At 39.8% G+C, this 26,193-nt stretch overlaps 1 protein-coding gene across 1 annotated transcript in view; it reads left to right on the forward strand.

Annotated features, from left to right (window-relative positions):
- Window positions 1–22,821, forward strand: part of LOC140578931 (collagen alpha-3(VI) chain-like) — a 41,188-nt gene extending 18,367 nt beyond the window's left edge. The window contains exons 6-29 of the mRNA XM_072701117.1: window positions 21–338; window positions 826–1,140; window positions 1,362–1,437; window positions 1,583–1,674; window positions 2,097–2,134; window positions 7,214–7,221; window positions 7,432–7,523; window positions 8,012–8,152; window positions 8,250–8,831; window positions 9,669–10,274; window positions 10,369–10,686; window positions 11,174–11,488; window positions 11,710–11,785; window positions 11,931–12,022; window positions 12,445–12,487; window positions 17,735–17,826; window positions 18,315–18,455; window positions 18,553–19,134; window positions 19,969–20,574; window positions 20,669–20,986; window positions 21,474–21,788; window positions 22,010–22,085; window positions 22,231–22,325; window positions 22,754–22,821. Of these exons, the coding sequence (XP_072557218.1) occupies window positions 21–338; window positions 826–1,140; window positions 1,362–1,437; window positions 1,583–1,674; window positions 2,097–2,134; window positions 7,214–7,221; window positions 7,432–7,523; window positions 8,012–8,152; window positions 8,250–8,831; window positions 9,669–10,274; window positions 10,369–10,686; window positions 11,174–11,488; window positions 11,710–11,785; window positions 11,931–12,022; window positions 12,445–12,487; window positions 17,735–17,826; window positions 18,315–18,455; window positions 18,553–19,134; window positions 19,969–20,574; window positions 20,669–20,986; window positions 21,474–21,788; window positions 22,010–22,085; window positions 22,231–22,325; window positions 22,754–22,800 (5,384 nt within the window). The 3' untranslated portion in view covers window positions 22,801–22,821. The remainder of the gene's footprint in view (window positions 1–20; window positions 339–825; window positions 1,141–1,361; window positions 1,438–1,582; window positions 1,675–2,096; window positions 2,135–7,213; window positions 7,222–7,431; window positions 7,524–8,011; window positions 8,153–8,249; window positions 8,832–9,668; window positions 10,275–10,368; window positions 10,687–11,173; window positions 11,489–11,709; window positions 11,786–11,930; window positions 12,023–12,444; window positions 12,488–17,734; window positions 17,827–18,314; window positions 18,456–18,552; window positions 19,135–19,968; window positions 20,575–20,668; window positions 20,987–21,473; window positions 21,789–22,009; window positions 22,086–22,230; window positions 22,326–22,753) is intronic.
- The last annotated feature ends 3,372 nt before the right edge of the window (window positions 22,822–26,193 follow it).

Genomic DNA, 26,193 nt, shown 5'->3' on the forward strand with positions numbered 1-26,193 from the left:
TTAAATGGTTCTCCATTCAGGCCCATCCAATGAACACAGCAAGTTAATGCTCCATAGAGGACGATCCCTCACCGTCCACTGCCATTATAATGAGATGTATATGAATCATGTGAAATACTGGTGTAGGATGAAATCAGAGTCAGCCTGTGTTATCATAGTGAATACCGAAGCACCACAGAGCATAGGCATTGTGTCCATTACTGATGACCCTACTGAGAACGTGTTCTACGTGACCATGAGAGACCTGCAGACAACTGACACTGACGTTTACTGGTGTGGTGTGGAAACCAGTAGAAAAGAGATATATATGGCATCTATCAATCTAACTGTTACTGCTGGTAAGATGTCTTTCCTACTAATGTTTAAATTATCCGTAGTACTTACACTGCTCATTACTGTTAGATTCGGTGAAGGCAATTATTTAAGTTGGAAAAAACTTATGAAAAGTTTACTAAATATATTAATATGATTTATCAGAATTGGCATTACTGTACAAAGTCAACTGAAGAGCAAATTTTCAAAACTCACTCTGTCCATGGGATATGTTTTCAAGAAAATTTCTGTGGCCTTTGAGAATTTTAGAAAATTAATTTAAAATTAATGTTATTCATTGGGTTACTTGCGGACTGAATGTGGTTTGGTTCCCAAAACGAGGAAGCCTGACTTTAGGTCATTGGTCGTCTCATCTCAACTACAAAAAAAGGACTGAGAGACTTAAACATTTCCCCTTTAATTCACATAGACTGTCCAAATGGATTCTTCTGTGTGCATTTTGTTTACAAAAGGAAGGACCTTGTTAGATTTAACATTGCTTCTGTGTTACAGGTTCCGTTGATGTGTCGGTGGGAAACAACATGGTGACCAGTGATCCAGGGAAAAGTGTCACTGTGACATGTTTCTACAGTGAAGGAAACGGAGACCAAGAGAAGAAGTGGTGCAGGGGAGAAGACTGGAGCTCCTGTCTGACCACAGGGGGAAATGAGACACAGCAGGACAGAACTCACCTAAAAATCGATCACGTGCTCCGTATCCTTAGTGTTACAGTGAGCAAACTCGAGCAGAATGATACAGACTGGTACTGGTGTGCATCTGGAGGCAACCGCATCCCCGTCCACATCTCTGTCGTGGCTGAAAACGAGAGTAAGCCAAAAATTTGGGGTGATGAGGGTTCGGAAAGAATACATTACATTCAAATACTCAAACATGCCCCAGAGTTGATTAGCATGACAGATATAAAAAATGCCCCATCCTGGGGGACCCAGTTATCAAGAAAACTTCTGGGAATTCATGCTTGGAAGTTTTATCTGAAACTGAATAACTGCACAAATCCAGTGATGTGTCCTCTGTTTTCTTTTTGAAAGGTTATGCAAGAAGAACTGCAAGTCAATCATTTGCTTTCCCATTGGTATTGATCCTGCAAAGGTCCAGCCCACACTGGTGATTTTTACGATTTCCTCATCTGGACTGAAAAAGTAGCACTCATATACAGTGGTTTCCTCCTTTTAGCAGTTAAAATGTATACAAAGTTACACTGACACACTCTGGCTCATGAGAAGTAAGCATTTTGGTCTCTTTTACACAGGGAGCAAATTCTTCATGTACTGCTGCACATAGCTACTGCTCTGGTCTTCCTGATCTGTACCATCCTGGTAAGGGAAATCTGGGACTATTGCAGTAAGTCAGATTTTTACCGTTGGTCCATCCATCCATCCATCCATCAATCAATCAATCCATTTTCAGTAACCGCTTCTCTATTGAGTCGCAAGCATTTCTATCCTAGGGACTACAGGAGCAAGACATGGTATGACCCAGGATGGAGCACCAACCCATTGCAATTTTTTGTACATATTAAATTGAATTAAATTTCTTTCTGCAGCAAAATGTATTTACTGCCCTTTAAAAAAATTGCGATATGTAACTGAGCCTGAGTACTGATTTTTAGAACCTGTGCAAAAAGGTGGAACAGCAGGTGGAGCTGTTGCGTCATACAATGGACTGACATCCTTCCCTGTGTCACCCTGTATTGTGTGTATGTTTAGAATATGCGTGAATGTAAATGAACAGCATAAAACATGCCATTTGTGTTATTTTTATAGGGAAATTGCAAGGTCCTGATTCATACAAAACAAGATACGTACTTTAAACAAGGAAGCCAGGTGAAAAGGTACGTTTCCTGTTTTTCTTACTGAAAAGTATATTGAGAATATGGAAATATACTGTAGTTATTTTTGCATTCCTGTTTAAATTTAGTTGACAGTGCGCTAGATCTAATATAACATTAGATAAGACATTGTGAAAAGCGAGGCGTAGGAACCAGTTGGGGCAGGAGTGATGTTTAGCTTCCAAAATCAAATTCTCATCTATGCCATTGGTGATAAGGACCATTATGACAACATAGTTTTTTTAAATTGTCTTTAGTATATTTCAGTTAGTCTTTTTCTTACAGACACACGGATGCTGTGAATGAGATGTAAGCAAACCTGGAATCATACTACTGCTTCAAAATATTACCTTCCTCGTTGACATGTTAGGCTTACCGTGGTTAAAGACCATGTTGTTGATGCTTATTGCTTTGAATTCTTTTTTACTATTATGTTCTTGAACTTCGTATAGTATTCAAAAGAGCAATCATATCCTAACATTGGACTATTCTTAAACGGCCCTCTATGAACCCTGATCTTAATCCTATTGACCATCTATGGAAAGATCTGAGAAATGCAGTGTGGAGACGGCACCCTTCAATCCTGAGAATGCTGGAGCAGTTTGCTCAGGAGGAGTGGGCCATGCTACCTGTGGCAAATGCAGACGTGTCATTGTGAAGTACAGAGTTCGTTTGTTGGCAGTGATTACTGTTTAAGGTAGTACAACTAAATATTAAGTAAAGGGTACCATCTTTTGGTCCATGCGATTTTCATTTGTTTTTATTATGTAAAATATTCAGCTGAATCAAAAATCAAAAGCAATGTCTAATTTGTGATAAACATGGAATAAACATTGATGGATGCCATTAACTTTTGTCAGGGTTAAATTATTTCAGAGATAGTTGTGGGTTTTTTTCTGAGGTATGTCTCAGTCCTACCAGCACCCTCAGAGGTCCTGCCTAATGTCCCACTGGCAGCTCCTGACGTCCCCTTGGCGCCTCCGGAAGCCGTGTTGGTGTCCCCTGTCTTGCCTGAAGCCTCGTTGGCTGGTGGGGGGGGGGATTCTCATTATCTGCCCCTTTAGCTTCCCTGTCAGTGCTGTGTTATCCCAGCCCATTGATCCTAGCCTCCCTAGTGTTCTCTGTTGACTGTGTCTCTGTGTCTGGTGTCTGTCCTATTTCCCCTATGGAGTTTGATCTTGTTCTCAACTATGCTTGTTCCCTGGTGGCAGTAATATCTCCTATCTTGGTCTTTAGATCCTAGTCCATGGCTGTGTCTGAATTCAAAGATTGAATGTGTCACAGTGGTGCGACAAAGCTGTCTGATTTCCTTGAAATGCATCCTAGAAATCTGTAATTCTATTTCCAAGATCCCAAGATTCATTACATGAACCTTCAAAGGACACATTCTACAAAGGCTATGTGAACCATATCCTTTGAAGGACGCAGCCTCTGAATTCAATCACAGCATTTGTGTTTAGTCTGGTGTAGTCGTCCCGGTCTTGTCGGTGGGTACATGTCTTGTCTTTCTAGTCCTGTGTGCCTGAATTTATAAAACCCCAAAGTGCACACCTTGGGAAGGGGGTACTATCATGATCTGTCTCCATCAAACCCATCCTGTTCCAAGTTGGCCAGCAGATATCACTGCTGACCATCCTGTGCCCGTTCATTGGTGTCGACCCCAGCTGTTTCCAATCCTTTGTTGTGAGCTTATTGTTATGGCCCACACCTGCCCCTCATGTACTCCTTGTTAACAGTTTTATATGTGGGGTTTTTTACTCCTTCTTGTCATTACAGACACGATAGCTAGTTTGCATAATAGTTTATACTAGATAAATAGTTTCACTACCATCAAATAATTCAATTTCCAGTGCACTTAACCTTTGTGATGTCATATTTGTACCTGAAAATGTACCTATAATATTAGTAATGTAAAATCAATTTTGGGCAAGACAAATTTAGAATGATGGGGAGTAATAAAAATGCACGTTTTCTCAGTAACTGGTTTCTACGTAAAGTTAGAAGAAAAAAAATATTACCAGTGCTTTTCAAGGCAACAATCTACACTCCTTCAAAATCTATTCAATCAACGGAGTGTTCTGGCTTCTTCGTAAGTCAGGCACTAGAGAAGTGGCTGTGGAGTCTTCTGGTCTGGTACTAACTGGATTCTTCTAAAGCACAATTTAATCTGATAAGTACATTATTAGTAGATAATGATCATTAGATCCACTTTTATAACCAGATTTATTGTATATTCAACTATATTTTAAATATCTTGAGCTCAGTGGTTCTTTTGTAAGCTCATCACAATTTTTACTGTACAGTGTCCTTGGGTACCTTGAAAGGCGCTTCAAATAAAATGTATTATTATTATTATTATTATTATTATTATTATTATTAATAAGAACGAGGCGCCCATCAGCGAAACTTGAGACACAACACAGTGTGCCAAGCTCTCCTAAAGTGAGACTGAATCCTACAACAGAAGGAATCCCACTAAACCCACTTACACAAGACGAAATAGCACAGGGAAAATGTGACTGGCACCAGCAACCGCTGACTATGTGGTCAAGGAGATCATATGAAGTGATCACAGAACACAGAAAAAAATTAGACAAAATACAAGACACTGAGAGTGCCTCAGCAAGATTTCAGGGCCATGGACAGTAACACAAATGACATGACAATCTCAAGTCAAATGGAACAAACAGAAATAGCATTCAAATCTAACTAGAGACAAACAAATCAACGATAGTGTCAAGTGCTTTGTGGAATGCCCCCCAGGTTAGGCTTGTAGCCTGACTTACTGTGGTGATATATCCCACTAAGAACTAAACCAGCATTGTGATATCTGAAAGTCAGATTTAGTTCTACTTAGTCTCAAAGATATCTGGCTAACCAGGAAATATCTGGATTTGTGACACAGGCCCATGGTAAGCCATTGCTTAACATTGTTGTTAATCTAGGGTAAGCCTAGGGGGTATTCCACAAAGCAGGATAATAGCCAAACATGATAACTGTCTAACAGAAGAGAGGTAAGTGACAGTACTATTAGACGATACTTACTTGGCTTAAATTATCTGGCTAATAAAGCCTGGGGGTAGTTCTTCATGCGTGAATTAACAAATCCAAGATCAGAGGACATATCCCAGACCCTCATCTAATCATAGATAGATGAATCATAGATTTTGGTTTTTCAAAGCCATGAGAAAAAAAGTGCTGTAACTTAAATGCGTAAGTATCCTTATAAATTGTATCTTTATAAAAATGTAAAAATATCCTTAACTCACATTTCCACTGTCTGTATGAATTATTCATCATGCTCAGAGCAAGTACTAGCACACTATAGAGAAGGTGACTCAGCAAATTTGACAATATACAGAGGTAGTAAATTTCCGATGTATATTATTCCCTCTCGACCAAAGCGATAACTGTCAAAAAGCAATTCATCTGGATACATTAAAGGATCTTGATGATCACTAAATATATGCTCAGTTTGTAACTTTGTACAGTTATTTGCCAAATTACTAAAATGCAACTTCAATGGTGTGAAACCTTTTCTGCATTTTACTGTGTCTTAACTACATGGACTGTATCTCATTTTCTAATAATGCTAAATCTGTTAGAACCATCCATTTGTATAATTTTAGTGCTTTCCCTATACTGCAGTTTTTAATTTTTTTTCTTGTTTATGTGCCCCAGTATTGTTATTGTAATATTACACGTTTATTATTAAATTGTACTTTAATATTATGCAATGCAGTTCTTTTAAAAAAACACGCTCTTCTTATTACGACCACACTGATTGCAATCAATTGCTGCCATAAGAATGGCGCAGCTATGGTTGGACGAGTTCCCCGAGCGGACACCTCTGTTTAAGTCCATGACCTATAGGTTGTTTCTCAATATCAAGATTATATTTGTGGTTTTAGCAAGAGCAGTCTTGCTGACATGAGAATCACCCCATATCTTCTTCACATTGAATCAACCTGCTCCGAGCAGGTTTGAGCTTATGGACATGTTGCTCTGACAACTGATCCACCAACAGTTTTGAAGAACCGAGAAATCCAAAACTTGGGATCCCATGAAGACTGGATTTCCAGAAGTTACATTTAATGATATAACATTATATGATCTATGATTTAAATTATATCAACATGTCTGTTATTTGCCAGAAAATGACAGTTTTCAGGATAGGCAAAGTTACCTCTCAACCCGGCTATAATGGTCTATTCTACATTGAGACTTCGCGCTACCAGTTCTTTTATTGCACAAAGTAGCTCAAAAGATGAAGAAACAAGATACAAGACTAACATTACATATACTGTGTCATTCATAATATCTCACTAGAGTAGTAGACAAATATTGAACACACATGGGGAGAACACAAACGAGCATGTGCATAAATTCAAGACTAACCTTAGCAAAAGAAGGAACAGTTAAACTTCTGGAAGGTGATACCCCTTCCCCCTGATCTGCTAATTTTACTGACACCCCCCTACCCCCTTGTGCTTTGATTAGCATATTATTGATGTTCCATCGTTTTTAATTCCAGGGCTGTTCTTCCTCTTTTGACTCCAAAAAACAAAAAAAGTAGCTTAAAATGACCCACTTAGAGGATCCCTACCCATGTCAGCCTAGGGCCCCCAGTGAAGTTATTGTGCATTTCATTTGAATGGGGAAGTTGAAATTTCTGAGTTCCAATTTTAATATTTCAACGGGAACTCCACCTGATTTCAGAGTTTTGGGGGGACCTCTACAACCCCCAACCACACAATTTAGGATGGCTATGCCTTTCATCAACAGAAGTGAAAGCTGTACCTATATATTTGCAGATTTATTCACATATGTTTCATTTGCATTATTTTCATTAAATTGGTCGTACACACAGTCCAACCTCTAGCTGTGGACATGTTGCTATGGTATTTGAATGTGCAAAATACCACTTTATGCATTATCAGCTAATACTGCTAACGATGGCTATCAAATAACCTGGTTAGAGATGGTATTTATAAATAGCTTTCTAACATTTCTGACTAGAACTGGGGTGTGATGTCATTCCATAACTTCCAGCCTCCAGGGTAAATAGAATGCAGCATAAAAATGTGAGCACAATGGGGATATGAATTTGAACCAGCAGCATATATTTACAAAGAAATAAAATTTTGGGGAATAGTGATAAAATCTCTCCTAACCACAGATCAGTATTTCATGATATCCTCTGAAAAATATGCAAGTTACAAAAAAAAAAAAAACTGAACAAAAGTCCCTCATTCTTGCTGTGTAATCAGAGGTGTGTCTTTATCAGTCAGTCTCGTGAAAATAAAGGTGAGAGTGTGCACTGCCTGCACAGTATTATTCTGGGATGCTCCTGAAGAATCAGGTAAGTACTACACCATCACCATGTTTTATTTAAGCAAAGATCATTACAGGAGAATCCAAACATCTGCACTGTTCTGAGTGAACAGCAGGCTTGGGATAAAATGCCAGTTTGAATTTAAATATATAAAGCAATTGTCTAAAACAGTCACATCTGAAACTTGAGAACAAAAAAATGTAAAAGCTGTACTGTCAGAAGGCTATTTGGAGGCTTTGGAACATTTACTTGCTAAATTAGGGTTGACTTAAAACACTAATTAGGATCCACTGCTAAAAATGAAACACTAATTCGCCAGATGTGCTGGAATAGAACTAGCTGGTGTTTTAAAATCCAGTAATTGTTTTTTTTGTAAAATATGTACAGTACATTTTTTGGAAAATGTTTCCTACAATATTTGGTGTCTTCAAAGACTGGAGCTGACCCTTAAACTTATAACATTTTTTGAGAATGAAGAAAAGAGGAAAACATGAAGATGTATTCTTCATTTGCAGTTGGGACTGTCTGTGATGTCTGTAATGAAATGATAACATACTCCCCTGTACGTCTTTGCTGGAAGAATGTGAACATGGAGGTGATGCTGATGTTACTCCTTTTCTCACGCTGCTTTGGCTCGAATGTCGCCACTGCGAAAGGTAATAAGTCCGCTTGTCTTTGACAGACTAGAGAAAAATAGATTCTCTTTGCCACTAGTTTTAGCCTGTGTAACATACAGTAAGTCTTCTTCTACAGTCTGCCCTCCCAGTGCTGTGATGGACATCGTGTTCCTAGCAGAGAGTTCCTACATCAAACCTGAAGGATGGTTTGATAATGTGAAAAACTTCTTCTGTGCCATAGTGGACAGTTTTTATGTCAGTCAAGATCAAGTCCAGATCGGCCTGGCTGAAAACCTTCCATACAGTGATAAAGGATTCCTACTCAATACCTCCCAAGAAGCAGAAGACTTGAAGAAGTTGTTTCAGAGTATGATATGGCCTAGGGGAAGCTCACTTAACCTGCACCTGATGAAGATACTGACCGAACGGTACACAGTGAAAGCAGGCAGTAGGGCCAGCAAAGGGGTACCTCAAATGGGCGTAGTCGTAACAGACACCTGGGCCAGCAGTCTACCCTTATCTGAAGTGCTGAAGAACAATGGAGTCACTATGTATGCTATCGGGATTGAGAGAGCAAGTAAAGAGTATCTAAGGATGATTGCCAGTAATCCACAGAACATATTCGACATGCAACAGGTGGATCATCTGAAATCTGTTGTCTCAGATATCGGCGAAGCCCTGTGTGATTCAGCAGAGGTCACGCTACATGCGCCCAAAGGTAACTCCACTACTCTTTTTCATCCAGATGTGTCCCATTACTAAGAGCACAAACATTCACAAATTCAGACATGCACACTCAAGGTATTATTTCATAGTGCTTTTCTTTATTGTTTGTTACAAGCAAAACTATTAAAATAATATATTAGTAAAAAAAAACAGAAGTATTTATACAAATTAGTAGTCACTATTTTTAGACTTTTTAAAATCCAAAATAAAAACTCATCAAATAAAAACAGTTTTGCCAATTTCCAAATACTAAGGCAGTGTTTCCCAATCTGGTCCTCGGGGGACCTGCAGGCAGTCCATGTTTTTGGGAAGGAGCAAAAGCATGGACTGTCTTTCAGGGAGGTGGGAGGGAGAAAAAACGTGGAACGTGTGTTGATCCCTGAAGATCGGATTGGGAAACACTGTACTAAAGGACAGGGGCCAGCACCATGGTAAAATTATGATGTTTCCATGGACATGGTATTTAAAAATGCAGCTTGCATAGTTTTTTCTACTCCTAAAAACTTTTTGCCTCAGACACTTTTGCCCGTGCCCAGACAGATTGATGAACTACTGGAACTCATTAGATCACATGATTCAGGCTCAAATCCTCCCACATCACTTTTTAAATTTTTAAATGAAACTTCTGTTTGGCACATTTCTGCTCTCCTCTTTGTTGAGTCTGTAGACTTCAAAGAAATGATCATAACCTGCACCGATAACTGTGATTAAAAAAATAATAAATTATGATGGAGGTGTGACCATATTCTGTGATACTGTAATCAGAAGAATATAATGATTTTTCTTACCAATGGTTCTAACTCTTATAAGCATGGACCGCTTCTTTTAGTCTGTCCACAGGGGATGGAGGCAGACATTGTCTTCTTTGTGGATGGGTCAGGTGACATCGGGCCTGAAGAATTTGTATGGATTAAGGACTTCCTCTATGTCCTGGTGAACATGTTCTATTTTGGTCAGGATCAGGTGCGAGTTGGAATGGTACAGTACAGTGACACATTTCATACAGAGTGCAAACTTGATACCTACCGAAACAAGAGAGACATGCAAAGGTGTATCTGGAACGTTCAGCAAATCAGTAATTCCACAAGTATAAATGGACAGGACCTAGACTCCATGCTGACCCACTTGTTCAGAGAAGCAGCAGGCAGAGGTACCAGTAAGGGGATACCTCAGCTTGGGGTGATCATCATAGGTAGCCAGTCAACAACCAGAGTGAAAGAGCTGGCCATGGCATTAAAGGAGGACAACATCCTACCCTATGCCATTGTAACCAAGAATGCAGTGCTGGAGGACCTGCGTAAGATTGGCATCAAACCAGAAGACATATATATGCTGTCTGACTTCTCTGGCTTGAAGCACATCACCCAGAAGATTAGTCAGTCACTCTGTGCTGCAGCAACAGAGGGAAGGCAACGCATTGTTCATCTGACACCAGGTAACTCACCCTATCTACTGTAACAGATAATATTTATCAATCCATGATTTATGAGCTGCTGTATTAAAAGACCTTTAAATGGTTCTCCATTCAGGCCCATCCAATGAACACAGCAAGTTAATGCTCCATAGAGGACGATCCCTCACCGTCCACTGCCATTATAATGAGATGTATATGAATCATGTGAAATACTGGTGTAGGATGAAATCAGAGTCAGCCTGTGCTATCATAGTGAATACCGAAGCACCACAGAGCATAGGCATTGTGTCCATTACTGATGATCCTACTGAGAACGTGTTCTACGTGACCATGAGAGACCTGCAGACAACTGACACTGACGTTTACTGGTGTGGTGTGGAAACCAGTAGAAAAGAGATATATATGGCATCTATCAATCTAACTGTTACTGCTGGTAAGATGTCTTTCCTACTAATGTTTAAATTATCCGTAGTACTTACACTGCTCATTACTGTTAGATTCGGTGAAGGCAATTATTTAAGTTGGAACCAACTTATGAAAAGTTTACTAAATATATTAATATGATTTATCAGAATTGGCATTACTGTACAAAGTCAACTGAAGAGCAAATTTTCAAAACTCACTCTGTCCATGGGATATGTTTTCAAGAAAATTTCTGTGGCCTTTGAGAATTTTAGAAAATTAATTTAAAATTAATGTTATTCATTGGGTTACTTGCGGACTGAATGTGGTTTGGTTCCCAAAACGAGGAAGCCTGACTTTAGGTCATTGGTCGTCTCATCTCAACTACAAAAAAAGGACTGAGAGACTTAAACATTTCCCCTTTAATTCACATAGACTGTCCAAATGGATTCTTCTGTGTGCATTTTGTTTACAAAAGGAAGGACCTTGTTAGATTTAACATTGCTTCTGTGTTACAGGTTCCGTTGATGTGTCGGTGGGAAACAACATGGTGACCAGTGATCCAGGGAAAAGTGTCACTGTGACATGTTTCTACAGTGAAGGAAACGGAGACCAAGAGAAGAAGTGGTGCAGGGGAGAAGACTGGAGCTCCTGTCTGACCACAGGGGGAAATGAGACACAGCAGGACAGAACTCACCTAAAAATCGATCACGTGCTCCGTATCCTTAGTGTTACAGTGAGCAAACTCGAGCAGAATGATACAGACTGGTACTGGTGTGCATCTGGAGGCAACCGCATCCCCGTCCACATCTCTGTCGTGGCTGAAAACGAGAGTAAGCCAAAAATTTGGGGTGATGAGGGTTCGGAAAGAATACATTACATTCAAATACTCAAACATGCCCCAGAGTTGATTAGCATGACAGATATAAAAAATGCCCCATCCTGGGGGACCCAGTTATCAAGAAAACTTCTGGGAATTCATGCTTGGAAGTTTTATCTGAAACTGAATAACTGCACAAATCCAGTGATGTGTCCTCTGTTTTCTTTTTGAAAGGTTATGCAAGAAGAACTGCAAGTCAATCATTTGCTTTCCCATTGGTATTGATCCTGCAAAGGTCCAGCCCACACTGGTGATTTTTACGATTTCCTCATCTGGACTGAAAAAGTAGCACTCATATACAGTGGTTTCCTCCTTTTAGCAGTTAAAATGTATACAAAGTTACACTGACACACTCTGGCTCATGAGAAGTAAGCATTTTGGTCTCTTTTACACAGGGAGCAAATTCTTCATGTACTGCTGCACATAGCTACTGCTCTGGTCTTCCTGATCTGTACCATCCTGGTAAGGGAAATCTGGGACTATTGCAGTAAGTCAGATTTTTACCGTTGGTCCATCCATCCATCCATCCATCAATCAATCAATCCATTTTCAGTAACCGCTTCTCTATTGAGTCGCAAGCATTTCTATCCTAGGGACTACAGGAGCAAGACATGGTATGACCCAGGATGGAGCACCAACCCATTGCAATTTTTTGTACATATTAAATTGAATTAAATTTCTTTCTGCAGCAAAATGTATTTACTGCCCTTTAAAAAAATTGCGATATGTAACTGAGCCTGAGTACTGATTTTTAGAACCTGTGCAAAAAGGTGGAACAGCAGGTGGAGCTGTTGCGTCATACAATGGACTGACATCCTTCCCTGTGTCACCCTGTACTGTGTGTATGTTTAGAATATGCGTGAATGTAAATGAACAGCATAAAACATGCCATTTGTGTTATTTTTATAGGGAAATTGCAAGGTCCTGATTCATACAAAACAAGATACGTACTTTAAACAAGGAAGCCAGGTGAAAAGGTACGTTTCCTGTTTTTCTTACTGAAAAGTATATTGAGAATATGGAAATATACTGTAGTGATTTTTGCATTCCTGTTTAAATTTATTTGACAGTGCGCTAGATCTAATATAACATTAGATAAGACATTGTGAAAAGCGAGGCGTAGGAACCAGTTGGGGCAGGAGTGATGTTTAGCTTCCAAAATCAAATTCTCATCTATGCCATTGGTGATAAGGACCATTATGACAACATAGTTTTTTTAAATTGTCTTTAGTATATTTCAGTTAGTCTTTTTCTTACAGACACACGGATGCTGTGAATGAGATGTAAGCAAACCTGGAATCATACTACTGCTTCAAAATATTACCTTCCTCGTTGACATGTTAGGCTTACCGTGGTTAAAGACCATGTTGTTGATGCTTATTGCTTTGAATTCTTTTTTACTATTATGTTCTTGAACTTCGTATAGTATTCAAAAGAGCAATCATATCCTAACATTGGACTATTCTTAAACGGCCCTCTATGAACCCTGATCTTAATCCTATTGACCATCTATGGAAAGATCTGAGAAATGCAGTGTGGAGACGGCACCCTTCAATCCTGAGAATGCTGGAGCAGTTTGCTCAGGAGGAGTGGGCCATGCTACCTGTGGCAAATGCAGACGTGTCATTGTGAAGTACAGAGTTCGTTTGTTGGCAGTGATTACTGTTTAAGGTAGTACAACTAAATATTAAGTAAAGGGTACCATCTTTTGGTCCATGCGATTTTCATTTGTTTTTATTATGTAAAATATTCAGCTGAATCAAAAATCAAAAGCAATGTCTAATTTGTGATAAACATGGAATAAACATTGATGGATGCCATTAACTTTTGTCAGGGTTAAGTTATTTCAGAGATAGTTGTGGGTTTTTTTCTGAGGTATGTCTCAGTCCTACCAGCACCCTCAGAGGTCCTGCCTAATGTCCCACTGGCAGCTCCTGACGTCCCCTTGGCGCCTCCGGAAGCCGTGTTGGTGTCCCCTGTCTTGCCTGAAGCCTCGTTGGCTGGTGGGGGGGGGGGATTCTCATTATCTGCCCCTTTAGCTTCCCTGTCAGTGCTGTGTTATCCCAGCCCATTGATCCTAGCCTCCCTAGTGTTCTCTGTTGACTGTGTCTCTGTGTCTGGTGTCTGTCCTATTTCCCCTATGGAGTTTGATCTTGTTCTCAACTATGCTTGTTCCCTGGTGGCAGTAATATCTCCTATCTTGGTCTTTAGATCCTAGTCCATGGCTGTGTCTGAATTCAAAGATTAAATGTGTCACAGTGGTGCGACAAAGCTGTCTGATTTCCTTGAAATGCATCCTAGAAATCTGTAATTCTATTTCCAAGATCCCAAGATTCATTACATGAACCTTCAAAGGACACATTCTACAAAGGCTATGTGAACCATATCCTTTGAAGGACGCAGCCTCTGAATTCAATCACAGCATTTGTGTTTAGTCTGGTGTAGTCGTCCCGGTCTTGTCGGTGGGTACATGTCTTGTCTTTCTAGTCCTGTGTGCCTGAATTTATAAAACCCCAAAGTGCACACCTTGGGAAGGGGGTACTATCATGATCTGTCTCCATCAAACCCATCCTGTTCCAAGTTGGCCAGCAGATATCACTGCTGACCATCCTGTGCCCGTTCATTGGTGTCGACCCCAGCTGTTTCCAATCCTTTGTTGTGAGCTTATTGTTATGGCCCACACCTGCCCCTCATGTACTCCTTGTTAACAGTTTTATATGTGGGGTTTTTTACTCCTTCTTGTCATTACAGACACGATAGCTAGTTTGCATAATAGTTTATACTAGATAAATAGTTTCACTACCATCAAATAATTCAATTTCCAGTGCACTTAACCTTTGTGATGTCATATTTGTACCTGAAAATGTACCTATAATATTAGTAATGTAAAATCAATTTTGGGCAAGACAAATTTAGAATGATGGGGAGTAATAAAAATGCACGTTTTCTCAGTAACTGGTTTCTACGTAAAGTTAGAAGAAAAAAATATTACCAGTGCTTTTCAAGGCAACAATCTACACTCCTTCAAAATCTATTCAATCAACGGAGTGTTCTGGCTTCTTCGTAAGTCAGGCACTAGAGAAGTGGCTGTGGAGTCTTCTGGTCTGGTACTAACTGGATTCTTCTAAAGCACAATTTAATCTGATAAGTACATTATTAGTAGATAATGATCATTAGATCCACTTTTATAACCAGATTTATTGTATATTCAACTATATTTTAAATATCTTGAGCTCAGTGGTTCTTTTGTAAGCTCATCACAATTTTTACTGTACAGTGTCCTTGGGTACCTTGAAAGGCGCTTCAAATAAAATGTATTATTATTATTATTATTATTATTATTATTAATGAGAACGAGGCGCCCATCAGCGAAACTTGAGACACAACATAGTGTGCCAAGCTCTCCTAAAGTGAGACTGAATCCTACAACAGAAGGAATCCCACTAAACCCACTTACACAAGACGAAATAGCACAGGGAAAATGTGACGGGCACCAGCAACCGCTGACTATGTGGTCAAGGAGATCATATGAAGTGATCACAGAACACAGAAAAAAATTTGACAAAATACAAGACACTGAGAGTGCCTCAGCAAGATTTCAGGGCCATGGACAGTAACACAAATGACATGACAATCCCAAGTCAAATGGAACAAACAGAAATAGCATTCAAATCTAACTAGAGACAAACAAATCAACGATAGTGTCAAGTGCTTTGTGGAATGCCCCCCAGGTTAGGCTTGTAGCCTGACTTACTGTGGTGATATATCCCACTAAGAACTAAACCAGCATTGTGATATCTGAAAGTCAGAGTTAGTTCTACTTAGTCTCAAAGATATCTGCCTAACCAGGAAATATCTGGATTTGTGACACAGGCCCATGGTAAGCCATTGCTTAACATTGTTGTTAATCTAGGGTAAGCCTAGGGGGTATTCCACAAAGCAGGATAATAGCCAAACATGATAACTGTCTAACAGAAGAGAGGTAAGTGACAGTACTATTAGACGATACTTACTTGGCTTAAATTATCTGGCTAATAAAGCCTGGGGGTAGTTCTTCATGCGTGAATTAACAAATCCAAGATCAGAGGACATATCCCAGACCCTCATCTAATCATAGATAGATGAATCATAGATTTTGGTTTTTCAAAGCCATGAGAAAAAAAGTGCTGTAACTTAAATGCGTAAGTATCCTTATAAATTGTATCTTTATAAAAATGTAAAAATATCCTTAACTCACATTTCCACTGTCTGTATGAATTATTCATCATGCTCAGAGTAAGTACCAGCACACTATAGAGAAGGTGACTCAGCAAATTTGACAATATACAGAGGTAGTAAATTTCCGATGTATATTATTCCCTCTCGACCAAAGCGATAACTGTCAAAAAGCAATTCATCTGGATACATTAAAGGATCTTGATGATCACTAAATATATGCTCAGTTTGTAACTTTGTACAGTTATTTGCCAAATTACTAAAATGCACCTTCAATGGTGTGAAACCTTTTCTGCATTTTACTGTGTCTTAACTACATGGACTGTATCTCATTTTCTAATAATGCTAAATCTGTTAGAACCATCCATTTGTATAATTTTTGTGCTTTCCCTATACTGCAGTTTTTAATTTTTTTTCTTGTTTATGTGCCCCAGTATTGTTATTGTAATATTACACGTTTATTATTAAATTGTACTTTAATATTATGCAATGCAGTTCTTTTAAAAAAACACGCTCTTCTTATTACGACCACACTGATTGCAATCAATTGCTGCCATAAGAATGGCACAGCTATGGTTGGACGAGTTCCCCGAGCGGACACCTCTGTTTAAGTCCATGACCTATAGGTTGTTTCTCAATATCAAGATTATATTTGTGGTTTTAGCAAGAGCAGTCTTGCTAACATGAGAATCACCCCATATCTTCTTCACATTGAATCAACCTGCTCCAAGCAGGTTTGAGCTTATGGACATGTTGCTCTGACAACTGATCCACCAACAGTTTTGAAGAACCGAGAAATCCAAAACTTGGGGTCCCATGAAGACTGGATTTCCAGAAGTTACATTTAATGATATAACATTATATGATCTATGATTTAAATTATATCAACATGTCTGTTATTTGCCAGAAAATGACAGTTTTCAGGATAGGCAAAGTTACCTCTCAACCCGGCTATAATGGTCTATTCTACATTGAGACTTCGCGCTACCAGTTCTTTTATTGCACAAAGTAGCTCAAAAGATGAAGAAACAAGATACAAGACTAACATTACATATACTGTGTCATTCATAATATCTCACTAGAGTAGTAGACAAATATTGAACACACATGGGGAGAACACAAACGAGCATGTGCATAAATTCAAGACTAACCTTAGCAAAAGAAGGAACAGTTAAACTTCTGGAAGGTGATACCCCTTCCCCCTGATCTGCTAATTTTACTGACACCCCCCTACCCCCTTGTGCTTTGATTAGCATATTATTGATGTTCCATCGTTTTTAATTCCAGGGCTGTTCTTCCTCTTTTGACTCCAAAAAACAAAAAAAGTAGCTTAAAATGACCCAGTGAAGTTATTGTGCATTTCATTTGAATGGGGAAGTTGAAGTTTCTGAGTTCCAATTTTAATATTTCAACGGGAACTCCACCTGATTTCAGAGTTTTGGGGGGACCTCTACAACCCCCAACCACACAATTTACGATGGCTATGCCTTTCATCAACAGAAGTGAAAGCTGTACCTATATATTTGCAGATTTATTCACATATGTTTCATTTGCATTATTTTCATTAAATTGGTCGTACACACAGTCCAACCTCTAGCTGTGGACATGTTGCTATGGTATTTGAATGTGCAAAATACCACGTTATGCATTATCAGCTAATACTGCTAACGATGGCTATCAAATAACCTGGTTAGAGATGGTATTTATAAATAGCTTTCTAACATTTCTGACTAGAACTGGGGTGTGATGTCATTCCATAACTTCCAGCCTCCAGGGTAAATAGAATGCAGCATAAAAATGTGAGCACAATGGGGCTATGAATTTGAACCAGCAGCATATATTTTCAAAGAAATAAAATTTTGGGGAATAGTGATAAAATCTCTCCTAACCACAGATCAGTATTTCATGATATCCTCTGAAAAATATGCAAGTTACAAAAAAAAAAAAACAGAACAAAAGTCCCTCATTCTTGCTGTGTAATCAGAGGTGTGTCTTTATCAGTCAGTCTCGTGAAAATAAAGGTGAGAGTGTGCACTGCCTGCACAGTATTATTCTGGGATGCTCCTGAAGAATCAGGTAAGTACTACACCATCACCATGTTTTATTTAAGCAAAGATCATTACAGGAGAATCCAAACATCTGCACTGTTCTGAGTGAACAGCAGGCTTGGGATAAAATGCCAGTTTGAATTTAAATATATAAAGCAATTGTCTAAAACAGTCACATCTGAAACTTGAGAACAAAAAAATGTAAAAGCTGTACTGTCAGAAGGCTATTTGGAGGCTTTGGAACATTTACTTGCTAAATTAGGGTTGACTTAAAACACTAATTAGGATCCACTGCTAAAAACGAAACACTAATTCGCCAGATGTGCTGGAATAGAACTAGCTGGTGTTTTAAAATCCAGTAAATGTTTTCTTTGTAAAATATGTACAGTACATTTTTTGGAAAATGTTTCCTACAATATTTGGTGTCTTCAAAGACTGGAGCTGACCCTTAAATTTATAAAAGTTTTTGAGAATGAAGAAAAGAGGAAAACATGAAGATGTATTCTTCATTTGCAGTTGGGACTGTCTGTGATGTCTGTAATGAAATGATAACATACTCCCCTGTACGTCTTTGCTGGAAGAATGTGAACATGGAGGTGATGCTGATGTTACTCCTTTTCTCACGCTGCTTTGGCTCGAATGTCGCCACTGCGAAAGGTAATAAGTCCGCTTGTCTTTGACAGACTAGAGAAAAATAGATTCTCTTTGCCACTAGTTTTAGCCTGTGTAACATACAGTAAGTCTTCTTCTACAGTCTGCCCTCCCAGTGCTGTGATGGACATCGTGTTCCTAGCAGAGAGTTCCTACATCAAACCTGAAGGATGGTTTGATAATGTGAAAAACTTCTTCTGTGCCATAGTGGACAGTTTTTATGTCAGTCAAGATCAAGTCCAGATCGGCCTGGCTGAAAACCTTCCATACAGTGATAAAGGATTCCTACTCAATACCTCCCAAGAAGCAGAAGACTTGAAGAAGTTGTTTCAGAGTATGATATGGCCTAGGGGAAGCTCACTTAACCTGCACCTGATGAAGATACTGACCGAACGGTACACAGTGAAAGCAGGCAGTAGGGCCAGCAAAGGGGTACCTCAAATGGGCGTAGTCGTAACAGACACCTGGGCCAGCAGTCTACCCTTATCTGAAGTGCTGAAGAACAATGGAGTCACTATGTATGCTATCGGGATTGAGAGAGCAAGTAAAGAGTATCTAAGGATGATTGCCAGTAATCCACAGAACATATTCGACATGCAACAGGTGGATCATCTGAAATCTGTTGTCTCAGATATCGGCGAAGCCCTGTGTGATTCAGCAGAGGTCACGCTACATGCGCCCAAAGGTAACTCCACTACTCTTTTTCATCCAGATGTGTCCCATTACTAAGAGCACAAACATTCACAAATTCAGACATGCACACTCAAGGTATTATTTCATAGTGCTTTTCTTTATTGTTTGTTACAAGCAAAACTATTAAAAGAATATATTAGTCAAAAAACAGAAGTATTTATACAAATTAGTAGTCACTATTTTTAGACTTTTTAAAATCCAAAATAAAAACTCATCAAATAAAAACAGTTTTGCCAATTTCCAAATACTAAGGCAGTGTTTCCCAATCTGGTCCTCGGGAGACCTGCAGACAGTCTATGTTTTTGGGAAGGAGCAAAAGCATGGACTGTCTTTCAGGGAGGTGGGAGGGAGAAAAAACGTGGAACGTGTGTTGATCCCTGAAGATCGGATTGGGAAACACTGTACTAAAGGACAGGGGCCAACACCATGGTGAAATTATGATGTTTCCATGGACATGGTATTTAAAAATGCAGCTTGCATAGTTTTTTCTACTCCTAAAAACTTTTTGCCTCAGACACTTTTGCCCGTGCCCAGACAGATTGATGAACTACTGGAACTCATTAGATCACATGATTCAGGCTCAAATCCTCCCACATCACTTTTTAAATTTTTAAATGAAACTTCTGTTTGGCACATTTCTGCTCTCCTCTTTGTTGAGTCTGTAGACTTCAAAGAAATGATCATAACCAGCACCGATAACTGTGATTAAAAAAAATTAAATTATGATGGAGGTGTGACCATATTCTGTGATACTGTAATCAGAAGAATATAATGATTTTTCTTACCAATGGTTTTAACTCTTATAAGCATGGACCGCTTCTTTTAGTCTGTCCACAGGGAATGGAGGCAGACATTGTCTTCTTTGTGGATGGGTCAGGTGACATCGGGCCTGAAGAATTTGTATGGATTAAGGACTTCCTCTATGTCCTGGTGAACATGTTCTATTTTGGTCAGGATCAGGTGCGAGTTGGAATGGTACAATACAGTGACACATTTCATACAGAGTGCAAACTTGATACCTACCGAAACAAGAGAGACATGCAAAGGTGTATCTGGAACGTTCAGCAAATCAGTAATTCCACAAGTATAAATGGACAGGACCTAGACTCCATGCTGACCCACTTGTTCAGAGAAGCAGCAGGCAGAGGTACCAGTAAGGGGATACCTCAGCTTGGGGTGATCATCACAGGTAGCCAGTCAACAACCAGAGTGAAAGAGCTGGCCATGGCATTAAAGGAGGACAACATCCTACCCTATGCCATTGTAACCAAGAATGCAGTGCTGGAGGAGCTGCGTAAGATTGGCATCAAACCAGAAGACATATATATGCTGTCTGACTTCTCTGGCTTGAAGCACATCACCCAGAAGATTAGTCAGTCACTCTGTGCTGCAGCAACAGAGGGAAGGCAACGCATTGTTCATCTGACACCAGGTAACTCACCCTATCTACTGTAACAGATAATATTTATTAATCCATGATTTATGAGCTGCTGTATTAAAAGACCTTTAAATGGTTCTCCATTCAGGTCCATCCAATGAACACAGCAAGTTAATGCTCCATAGAGGACGATCCCTCACCGTCCACTGCCATTATAATGAGATGTATATGAATCATGTGAAATACTGGTGTAGGATGAAATCAGAGTCAGCCTGTGTTATCATAGTGAATACCGAAGCACCACAGAGCATAGGCATTGTGTCCATTACTGATGACCCTACTGAGAACGTGTTCTACGTGACCATGAGAGACCTGCAGACAACTGACACTGACGTTTACTGGTGTGGTGTGGAAACCAGTAGAAAAGAGATATATATGGCATCTATCAATCTAATTGTTACTGCTGGTAAGATGTCTTTCCTACTAATGTTTAAATTATCCGTAGTACTTACACTGCTCATTACTGTTAGATTCGGTGAAGGCAATTATTTAAGTTGGAACCAACTTATGAAAAGTTTACTAAATATATTAATATGATTTATCAGAATTGGCATTACTGTACAAAGTCAACTGAAGAGCAAATTTTCAAAACTCACTCTGTCCATGGGATATGTTTTCAAGAAAATTTCTGTGGCCTTTGAGAATTTTAGAAAATTAATTTAAAATTAAAGTTATTCATTGGGTTACTTGCGGACTGAATGTGGTTTGGTTCCCAAAACAAGGAAGCCTGACTTTAGGTCATTGGTCGTCTCATCTCAACTACAAAAAAAGGACTGAGAGACTTAAACATTTCCTCTTTAATTCACATAGACTATCCAAGTGGATTCTTCTGTGTGCATTTTGTTTACAAAAGGAAGGACCTTGTTAGATTTAACATTGCTTCTGTGTTACAGGTTCCGTTGATGTGTCAGTGGGAAACAACATGGTGACCAGTGATCCAGGGAAAAGTGTCACTGTGACATGTTTCTACAGTGAAAGAAACGGAGACCAAGAGAAGAAGTGGTGCAGGGGAGAAGACTGGAGCTCCTGTCTGACCACAGGGGGAAATGAGACACAGCAGGACAGAACTCACCTAAAAATCGATCACGTGCTCCGTATCCTTAGTGTTACAGTGAGCAAACTCGAGCAGAATGATACAGACTGGTACTGGTGTGCATCTGGAGGCAACCGCATCCCCGTCCACATCTCTGTCGTGGCTGAAAACGAGAGTAAGCCAAAAATTTGGGGTGATGAGGGTTCGGAAAGAATACATTACATTCAAATACTCAAACATGCCCCAGAGTTGATTAGCATGACAGATATAAAAAATGTCCCATCCTGGGGGACCCAGTTATGAAGAAAACTTCTGGGAATTCATGCTTGGAAGTTTTATCTGAAACTGAATAACTGCACAAATCCAGTGATGTGTCCTCTGTTTTCTTTTTGAAAGGTTATGCAAGAAGAACTGCAAGTCAATCATTTGCTTTCCCATTGGTATTGATCCTGCAAAGGTCCAGCCCACACTGGTGATTTTTACGATTTCCTCATCTGGACTGAAAAAGTAGCACTCATATACAGTGGTTTCCTCCTTTTAGCAGTTAAAATGTATACAAAGTTACACTGACACACTCTGGCTCATGAGAAGTAAGCATTTTGGTCTCTTTTACACAGGGAGCAAATTCTTCATGTACTGCTGCACATAGCTACTGCTCTGGTCTTCCTGATCTGTACCATCCTGGTTTCAAGGGAAATCTGGGACTATTGCAGTAAGTCAGGTTTTTACCGTTGGTCCATCCATCCATCCATCCATCCATCAATCAATCAATCCATTTTCAGTAACCGCTTCTCTATTGAGTCGCAAGCATTTCTATCCTAGGGACTACAGGAGCAAGACATGGTATGACCCAGGATGGAGCACAAACCCATTGCAATTTTTTGTACATATTAAATTGAATTAAATTTCTTTCTGCAACAAAATGTATTTACTGCCCTTTAAAAAAATTGCGATATGTAACTGAGCCTGAGTACTGATTTTTAGAACCTGTGCAAAAAGGTGGAACAGCAGGTGGAGCTGTTGTGTCATACAATGGACTGACATCCTTCCCTGGGTGTCACCCTGTACTGTGTGTATGTTTAGAATATGGGTGAATGTAAATGAACAGCATAAAACATGCCATTTGTGTTATTTTTATAGGGAAATTGCAAGGTCCTGATTCATACAAAACAAGATACGTACTTTAAACAAGGAAGCCAGGTGAAAAGGTACGTTTCCTGTTTTTCTTACTGAAAAGTATATTGAGAATATGGAAATGTACTGTAGTTATTTTTGCATTCCTGTTTAAATTTAGTTGACAGTGCGCTAGATCTAATATAACATTAGATAAGACATTGTGAAAAGCGAGGCGTAGAAACCAGTTGGGGCAGGAGTGATGTTTAGCTTCCAAAATCAAATTCTCATCTATGCCATTGGTGATAAGGACCATTATGACAACATAGTTTTTTTAAATTGTCTTTAGTATATTTCAGTTAGTCTTTTTCTTACAGACACACGAATGCTGTGAATGAGATGTAAGCAAACCTGGAATCATACTACTGCTTCAAAATATTACCTTCCTCGTTGACATGTTAAGCTTACCATCTTTTGGTCCATGCGATTTTCATTTGTTTTTATTATGTAAAATATTCAGCTGAATCAAAAATCAAAAGCAATGTCTAATTTGTGATAAACATGGAATAAACATTGATGGATGCCATTAACTTTTGTCAGGGTTAAATTATTTCAGAGATAGTTGTGGGTTTTTTTCTGAGGTATGTCTCAGTCCTACCAGCACCCTCAGAGGTCCTGCCTAATGTCCCATTGGCAGCTCCTGATGTCCCCTTGGCATCTCCGGAAGCCGTCTTGGTGTCCCCTGTCTTGCCTGAAGCCTCGTTGGCTTGGGGGGGCGGTTCTCATTATCTGCCCCTTTAACTTCCCTGTCAGTGCTGTGTTATCCCAGCCCATTGATCCTAGCCTCCCTAGTGTTCTCTGTTGAATGTGTCTCTGTGTCTGGTGTCTGTCCTATTTCCCCTATGGAGTTTGATCTTGTTCTCAACTATGCTTGTTGTCAGCGTCAGACGGGAGGCGAGCAAGGAAGCAGGCGAATAGCAGCCAGGAGTTCAGGTAAAGGGGTTTATTAAGGGAGGGACGGACAGGCACGGATATCTAACGAGACACTACAATGACAAGTCTGGGGAAGACTGATTCAGACGAGGACTAAATACAAAAGACAAGCTAGACATAACAGGACTCAGGTGATCACAATCAGGGCTGAACATGAGGTAATGAGGTGGGCGTGGCACACATTAGGATCGTACGGAGCGGGGTGTGACACTTGTTCCCTGGTGGCAGTAATATCTCCTATCTTGGTCTTTAGATCCTAGTCCATAGCTGTGTCTGAATTCAGGTGCTGCATCCAAAGATTGAATGTCACAGTGGTGCGACAAAGCTGTCTGATTTCCTTGAAATGCATCCTAGAAATCTGTAATTCTATTTCCAAGATCCCAAGATTCATTACATGAACCTTCAAAGGACACATTCTACAAAGGCTATGTGAACCATATCCTTTGAAGGACGCAGCCTCTGAATTCAATCACAGCATTTGTGTTTAGTCTGGTGTAGTCGTCCCGGTCTTGTCGGTGGGTACATGTCTTGTCTTTCTAGTCCTGTGTGCCTGAATTTATAAAACCCCAAAGTGCACACCTTGGGAAGGGGGTACTATCATGATCTGTCTCCATCAAACCCATCCTGTTCCAAGTTGGCCAGCAGATATCACTGCTGACCATCCTGTGCCCGTTCATTGGTGTCGACCCCAGCTGTTTCCAATCCTTTGTTATGAGCTTATTGTTATGGCCCACACCTGCCCCTCATGTACTCCTTGTTAACAGTTTTATATGTGCCCCTCCATCCTATGTTCCTAAGTCCTGACATTATTAAGGAAAACAACAAGCAACAAAGTCTCTTTCCAGGATTTTCCTGTGCAAAGGCTGCCTGTGGGGTTTTTTACTCCTTCTTGTCACTACAGACACGATAGCTAGTTTGCATAATAGTTTATACTAGATAAATAGTTTCACTACCATCAAATAATTCCATTTCCAGTGCTCTTAACCTTTGTGATGTTATATTTGTACCTGAAGATGTACCTATAATATTAGTAATGTAAAATCAATTTTGGGCAAGACAAATTTAGAATGATGGGGAGTAATAAAAATGCATGTTTTCTCAGTAACTGGTTTCTACGTAAAGTTAGTGGTTTTCAAGGCAACAATCTACACTCCTTCAAAATCTATTCAATCAACGGAGTGTTCTGGCTTCTTCGTAAGTCAGGCACTAGAGAAGTGGCTGTGGAGACTTCTGGTCTGGTACTAACTGGCTTCTTCTAAAGCGCAATTTAATCTGATAAGTACATTATTAGTAGTTAATGATCATTAGATCCACTTTTATAACCAGATTTATTGTATATTCAACTATATTTTAAATATCTTGAGCTCAGTGGTTCTTTTGTAAGCTCATCACAATTTATGTAGTGTTTAATTTCCCCCCTGAAAATCATTGTAATTATGATTAGATTTCTCTACACGTTTGCATGTTCTCCCTGTCTCATCATGGGGTGTTCTCTAGTTCCCCCCCCCCCTTCCAAAAACATGCTAAGGTGAATTGGAGTTGGCAGAATGTCTGTAGGTGTGACTGTGTGTGCACCCTGCGATGGGTTGGTGCCCCATCCTGGGTTATTTCCTATCTTCCTGAATAATACAAGCAGGTATGGATAATGGATGTAGATTTCTCCTTATGAGTCTACCCCCAGCTGCACCTTGGGTTTGTAAGTCGGGGACCCCCATACCGTTGGTGCCATCAGTGATTCTGTTCTTGTTACACACAGACCTTTCTATTCCAATATGTCTAACACTGACTGCTTGAAAAATGTATTTGAGGTTCCGCCCCTGTGAAATTCTTATGAACAGCCAATGAGGTCAGGGTAACTCCCATCTCCAACATGCCATCTACATCTGAGAAAGTCAGGAAGGATGAAACTTTCAGCTGATCAATTAAAATAAAAAAAAACATTTTAAGTCTCCCATGTTTTAGATAAGTGGCGGCATGGTGGTGCAGTGGTTAGCACTGTTGCCTCACACCTCTGGGACCTGGGTTCGAGTCTCCGCCTGGGTCACATGTGTGTGGAGTTTGCATGTTCTCCCCATGTCGTCGTGGGGTTTCCTCCAGGTACTCCGGTTTCCCCCCACAGTCCAAAGACATGCTGAGGCTAATTGGCATTGCTAAATTGCTCTTACTGTAGGTGTGAATGGTGTGTGAGTGTGCCCTGCGATGGGCTGGCCCCCCATCCAGGGTTGTTCCCTGCCTCGTGCCCATTGCTTCCAGGATAGGCTCCAGACCCCCCACGACCCAGTAGGATAAGCAGGTTGGACAATGGAAGGATGGATGTTTTAGATATGAAACCAGTACTTTGCAATATCTTTCAAATGTTTTTAAAATGACATGGATAAGTAAATGTCAAAATGATGAAGACGGATGTGTTCCTAGTGTTCACCACGACTAACCATAAAGAGAGTCAGTGCAGTGAGCAAGCATCAGCATCCTGC

This window comes from Paramormyrops kingsleyae, chromosome 1 (assembly GCF_048594095.1).
Source record: "Paramormyrops kingsleyae isolate MSU_618 chromosome 1, PKINGS_0.4, whole genome shotgun sequence".
NCBI lineage: Eukaryota > Metazoa > Chordata > Actinopteri > Osteoglossiformes > Mormyridae > Paramormyrops > Paramormyrops kingsleyae.